General features: G+C 39.5%; 1 protein-coding gene across 1 annotated transcript in view; it reads left to right on the top strand.

Moving 5' to 3' along the window:
• The first annotated feature begins 156 nt into the window (after positions 1–156).
• The window catches only part of NEK2 (NIMA-related kinase 2), a 7693-nt gene continuing 1218 nt past the window's right edge, over positions 157–6631 (top strand). Inside the window, exons 1-7 of the mRNA XM_010077356.1 lie at positions 157–368; positions 1421–1658; positions 2344–2426; positions 2675–2801; positions 3595–3814; positions 4776–4830; positions 4915–4985. Of these exons, the coding sequence (XP_010075658.1) occupies positions 184–368; positions 1421–1658; positions 2344–2426; positions 2675–2801; positions 3595–3814; positions 4776–4830; positions 4915–4985 (979 nt within the window). The 5' untranslated portion in view covers positions 157–183. The remainder of the gene's footprint in view (positions 369–1420; positions 1659–2343; positions 2427–2674; positions 2802–3594; positions 3815–4775; positions 4831–4914; positions 4986–6631) is intronic.

Below are 6631 nucleotides of genomic sequence, written 5' to 3'. Positions count from 1 at the left end.
GTGCCGTGCCGTGCCGTTGCTCCGGTGTCCGTGGGGTGCTGGGGGCTCTCTGAGATGAGCGAGCGGCCTTGCAAAGCCCTTCCCCCCCTGCAGAGCTCTGGCTTGTTTGTAAGTCACTCCCTAAGGCTGGTAGGTTTTTTTTCTCCCTAGGTGTTGGTATGGAAGGAGCTCGACTATGGCTCAATGACAGAGGCAGAGAAACAAATGCTGGTTTCAGAAGTGAATTTGCTTCGTGAGCTGAATCACCCGAATATCGTCCGGTATTATGATCGGATCATTGACAGAAGCAGCACAACCCTGTACATTGTGATGGAGTACTGTGACGGGGGGGACCTGGCCAGCTTAATTGCAAAGTGCACCAAAGAAAGGCATGTGAAACCTGTTTGTGGCAATGGGGAGTATCTGGTATCAAGTGTCTTAGGCAATCAAAAGAAGAAAAGTGAAATGTATCTCTTGTTGACTTCTGAACAACTTTGTGTCTAATCCTTTGGACCCACCCCCTTTTCTGAAATGTGGAAAGTTTTGTATAAAATTACAACACGGACAGGAATTGTGCTAATGGATGCACCAACTGATTGGATGTTTATGTTGAAATAGTAAAAAAACCCAAGCTCTCTTATGAGCCAGAAGCTGTTGAAGAGGCTTCTGGATGCAATGCCGTGTGTGGTGTTGAAAAACATAAACCATCAACTCATAGTTCTTACAGATGGGCAGCTTGATGTGTGGGTCCTTCTGGCTTGCCCATCCCTAAAACCACTTCTCCCCTATTTTTGTTTGAACACTAAAATACAGGAAGGGGAAAAGTGATTTTGAACATGGTGTTAAAAGCTACTTTATGTGCCTGCATACAAAGGTTGTGGACGCACCAAGTCGATAAGGCTTCACCTTGGTCTAATCTTAGACTTAGCAGCCTACTTCTTAAGTATATTATTGGTTTTCACATTTTTAGGTTAAACAAGTATTTGACACCACATATGTTGCTTTGGGAGAATAGCCTAAAATGGTACTGCAGCTGCCCCTGTCCATGGGTGTTTTAATTTAAGGAAGGTTATATTAAAAATCAGTCCTGTCATGACTTTATTGTGTGTTGCTTATAGCAGTTTTAGAAAGAGCTAATGATATACTGTTATCATAAGTGATTAAAGGGACAAATCTCATCACGGAAGTATCAAGTTGATGTTTGTAAGTAATGGAAATGCTACATATTTGTTAGACTCTTTAGGGGAGGAAGGAAATATTACAGGGATTCTGCAACAAAAGTTTAGATGTCTTCCAGCATATTTTGAGTGATTTTTTTTTTTAATTTTCCACTTTATAATATTTTTGTAACTTTTTTTAATACTAATAAGACTGGCAGCAACTACTTAAACTGATGTGTGCTCAGAGAATACATTTGTTAAACAATGTGCTTGTCTTTCAGGTATTACTTGGAAGAAAGCTTTGTTCTCCGAGTATTGACTCAATTGACATTGGCGTTGAAGGAATGTCACAGACGGAGTGATGGTGGAGTCACTGTGCATCGTGACCTAAAACCAGCAAATGTCTTTCTAGATAGCAAGCAGAATGTGAAACTTGGAGATTTTGGACTGGCTAGAATATTGCAGCATGATACCAGCTTTGCCAAAACATTTGTTGGAACTCCATATTATATGTCTCCAGTAAGATCTCCCTTCTGTGCCTTATCTTCCCTTTTGTTCCCTACAAGATCTGTTTTCTGTGGTTTTGGTCTCTGAGTCCATGAATGTTTAGGAGGTTTACTAGTCTTAAATGCAAGTGACTTTTTTTCATATTGTGTATATGGTCTGGAGACAAAGTTATTTTGCAGTTATTTTCATCTCCTTTCTTGCCCACACCATCCCTGCCTTCTAATTAAAGTTGCTCTTCCTGCATAAGTTTTTATATTGTCTTAGAATATTAGACATATGCTGGAGTATATTGTTCCTGAAAAGGAACAGGGAAGCTAGAGCACTTTTATGTGTCAGTTTAAAGGTAAAGAAATTATTAAATTACTTCTTGATGGTAGGATTTTAATTTGTAGTGGAAATGAGCAACAATGAGTTGTTTCCCTGCTATGGTGCGTTTTGTGTGGGAAAGATTAAAGTTGACTGAAATTTGGAGTTGTATCAACTGAAGATTGGTGCAACACTTAGTCTTCTGCAGTGTAGTACTGCCATAACTTGTTAAAATCCTGCTAGTAAGAATAGCTGTGGAGATTAATTAAAATGGAATCTTAAAAGTAATCCCAGTAAGTAATGGTTTAATTCAGTTTTGAACAGGAGCTGATTATCCTGCAATAATAGAACAATGTCTTAGTTAATAAACCTGATTGTTCTCTTTCTTTAGGAACAAATGAACCACATGTCATACAATGAAAAATCTGACATCTGGTCTCTAGGATGTCTCCTGTATGAATTATGTGCTCTCGTGTAAGTATGGTAGTGTGGTAATAAATGTGGGAAAATAACTGTTAATGCATGTATTATTAAGCTTTCATCCATACAAAATTTAAAGGTTTCAGAGACTAATCCTAGATTTTTATTTCTGTGTTGGCCTTGGCATTAGGTAGTCAAAACAAACATTTGATTGCAGCTCTTTTCTTAGTCTGATACTTTTTAAATGAAAATAAGTCCTGTAAAACTAGAGAAAGAATCCAAGAAAAAATGTTCTTCTTCAGGCCTCCATTTAGAGCTTACAACCAAAAGGAGTTGGCAGAAAAGATAAGGGAAGGGAAGTTCAGACGAATACCATATCGTTACTCAGACCAGCTGAATGAACTTCTCAAAGAGATGCTGAATGTAAAGGTAAGAATTACTAATTTTTCTACTTATAATCTGAACTAGTACTGAAATACTAGTTTTCCTTCTCTATGAAATAAACTGATCTGAAGCAGTGGTTGCTATTGCTTTGTCACTGGCAACATCACTTGTAGGGGAAGGAGGGAGGAATTGTGCTTTGAGTCTGTTAACCAAAGGCAGCAGCTCAAGTGTTATGCCAGGCTCACAGGATGCAAAAAGGCTGTCTCAATTTTGGCTTATACAGAATTTCCTAACAGCATGCTTAATGTCTTAACTTCAAGGTTAAAATGTTTCGAGCATGTTTGGAAGCTGGAAGGGGGGGGTTATTTTGTCTTCAGTTTGGATTTTGCTTTATACGGCTAATGTATAGCTCCCCCCCCCATGGCTTGCATGGGGTTACTGAGAAGAATACCACATGGGACATCAAAGCTGTAACAAGAACCCAAGCCTCCAACAAGTATTGGTCCTTCAGGAGTCAAGTGACAGGTAGAGATGCAGAGTGTTGCTTCAGACCCTACTTACAATTGCTTCAGTAGGCTTGTTCTGACTTTGAAAGGAGTGGATGCATGGGCTTGGAGAGCCAGACTTGCAGCTTCAGGAGCTGAAGGCTGGTAACAGCCTCCTCCCTCTGCTTTTGTCATCTGGTTGCACTACCCCTTTCCAACTCCATTTTTCTCCACCTTCTTCACTGTATAAGTAACTCAGCTAGTTTTCATCTGCAGTGGGTCTTCCTTGGGAATCCCTGGCCTTAACATTTCTTGGTTAGAGATATAACCTGTTGGTAATGTCTTTCCTCTAGGATTATTGCCGACCTTCTGTTGAAGATATTCTGCAGCACCCCTTGATAGCAGACTTGGTGACAGAAGAGCAAAGACAAAATTCTGATAAAAGAGGCTGGAGATCATGGGAGCCAGAAAGGCTGCAGCATTCAGATGCTGCAGTGAATGAGCTGAAACGGAAGGAACTACAATTACAGGAGCGAGAGAAAGCCATTAAAGAGAGAGAGCTACTCTTGGAGCGTATGATATTCCACTTTGGGAAGGGGGTGGCAATGGGATTCTGATTCAAAAGAATAAGAGTGGAGGAAGGAAAGGTAGACAGTGTTCAAAACCCTCATTTTAGTGCACTAGGATATTGTACTCTTCCATTCACTACTAGAATTCTGTCTAAAGACTAAAACAAGAATGCTTTGGCTTATTAGTCTATACTAGTTCTTGTTTTAAGTTAGGAAGATATAATTGGCAGTTTAGATATGGAAGTCTGGTTTGGAAAGATTATTGAGCATGAGTGGCAATTAGGGAAGTATACAGGAAAAAAATAGGGTCTGCATATATTGTTCTGCACTGTGCAGTTTGCTTTTCACCCACTCTGTGGCTATACTAATGTGTAACCTAAGGTGAGCCTGATGTTGGAGCAAAATACACTTGAGTAAACTGTTGCCTGCTTTTAGAGAAGCTGCATCCTACAGGTAGCTTACCTGTAAAACTGTATAGATGGCTGGTTCTTGTGTGTTGGGATTTCCCGCCACACAAAATACCTTTTTGCATATGCAGTAGGCTCTATAATACAGTTTTTAACCATATTTATTGTTTTCTGAGCCTGAATAACAGATGCTGCTGTAAACAGGGTGTTTACTCACAGCTAAATTAGTATCTGGTATCTAAATATCTATTTAGATTTGGTGTCATGTATGCCATGAGTTAATATGCAGAATAGAAAGCTGCTATAGCCTCATTGTTGCAGGTGTGGTGGAGTTTGGGGGGTAGGGGAGCGTGCCTGGCACTTCAGAGCACTTGTCCAGTTCATTGATAAAGCTGTATCTACACAGATCTACGCAGCACTTATCTTGCTCTGGTTAGAGCCATAGAAGCTGGAATGTGTGCATCTGACAGGCTATTACTGCTGTCTTTTTTTCTGCAAGAAAATCCATTGTGCATAATCACATTTTAACACTGCATACTACCATATTTCTACTTCCAGAGAGAGAACGGGAACTCTGTGTTCGAGAGAGACTGGCAGAGGACAAACTTGCTAGGTATCTTACTAACCTATAACTGCCTATATTAGAAATTCTACAATCTTACAACAAAAAAAGCTTAAACTTCTCTTTTCAAAACAGAGCAGAAAACTTGATGAGGAACTACAATCTCTGTAAGCAGCAGAGGACGTTATCTTGGGCGGATGGTCCAGGTATGAGAATACGCAGGAACCCACTTGCACTGGTAAATGTAGGCTGGTGTGACCAGAAGAGTGCCCCTGATGCTCAACGTGCTGTACCTAGTCCCATTGTGGCAATACAACCCCCCCGATTATGTCCGCATGGCTGGGAAGAGGCTCTTGATTTTTCTACTCTGCAAAAAGACTTAATGACTGATGCTCAACCATGAGTATGAGTTACTACTGTCAGCACTGCAGTCTTGTGCTGTCTTGAAAATTAGGCTCTTGTGGTAAGCTAATGAAAGTGCTGACTTGTAACCCAAACTTTTTTCAGAGCTGCACTTATTTTAATTATGGATGTCTTTCTATAGACCTTAGTTAAGTTAATTTTAATAAAATTGCACATGTCTAATTGATTCAGCTGTAGTTCAACTTCCAAAAACTTCAAGATGGGAAGTAATATCTGTTGCAAGTGACCCAGCTGTGATTGGTGCATCATATAACCTCTGAAGAATACAAACTGCTGTTATCATAGTTTAGTTTAACTCACTAGAAGAAAAAAGCTTTCGAAATGTGCTACAATGCTTCCTGACTACCTGTAGTCCAATCTGTTTTACAGTAGTTATTACCACATAAGTATTTGACACTCACTTTGGCCTTGGTTGTTCAGTCCTTGCTATCATAATAGGTAGTATCATCAGTTCATTGCACCAATCTTTAACGGTAAAAATTGTTCAAGTATCTAAATGCATTTTTAAATATTGGTGGAATATTAAATGGCTGGGTCCTAAGTAGTACTCTAGAGCAAAGAAACATGAACACACTTCAACATGCAGCAACACTCTCTTCATTTAGTTTGGTCAGGTACAGCAAGATGAGCATGTCACTGCCTCTACAAATAAAACTGAAGCTGCCTTTTTTTTTTTTTTTCTCCAATAAGTGCTTACCACAGCAGGAAAGAACACAAGTAAAATGCCACCAGACGTTAGTGGTACTTGAGCTATTTCTAACATTCCTGTCATTTTTGAGGATTCTAGCTGTCTCAAAATCTTGTCTGACTTTGATACATTAAAGAATATAAAATTAAGAATAAACATGCCTTGGGCTTTCTGATGTTGCCTCTAGCACTGGATGACTGGAGGTAAATGAGCTTCAGCATTTGCTCCTGGTCTCTTCTGCATCTCTCACCCCTTTTTATGGTATTTTGATCTTAACAGTGATATTGATTTTTGAAGATGGGCAAAAATTTGAGTAGTTAATACCTCAAGATGGACAATGCAGAAAAGTGAATACAGTTATTACAAGACTGACCAGATCTTGTGATAGCTGTAGATCACTTGACTAAACACTTGTGACAGTTTGCTACTCTTCCAGTTCATTCCACCATACTCTTTTAATACTGTTTCTAAGATTTTCCCTGTTCTGATATGAACGGACTAAGTGTTTCTCCAATATGTTACCAACATCCCTTGCTTCTGTTATCTTCAGTTGCTCAAATATTATTGTATGTTTCACAACTGGATTGCATCTCACACATCTCTCAGATCCCTAATTTCTCCTCCAAGTCAGTTGTGTGGTGCACTTCACAGTAAAATGGAATGCCAAAAAAAAATCCTGTTTTCTAAGACACTGCCTGAGACACTCCCCTAGTTTGCAGCGATTTTCTGATTCCTAGGGAA

The sequence above is a fragment of the Pterocles gutturalis genome, unplaced genomic scaffold (assembly GCF_000699245.1).
Source record: "Pterocles gutturalis isolate BGI_N339 unplaced genomic scaffold, ASM69924v1 scaffold37543, whole genome shotgun sequence".
NCBI classification, from domain to species: Eukaryota; Metazoa; Chordata; class Aves; order Pterocliformes; family Pteroclidae; genus Pterocles; species Pterocles gutturalis.
Note: the sequence above shows the minus strand (reverse complement) of the source record. Positions and strands in the feature narration are given on the sequence as shown.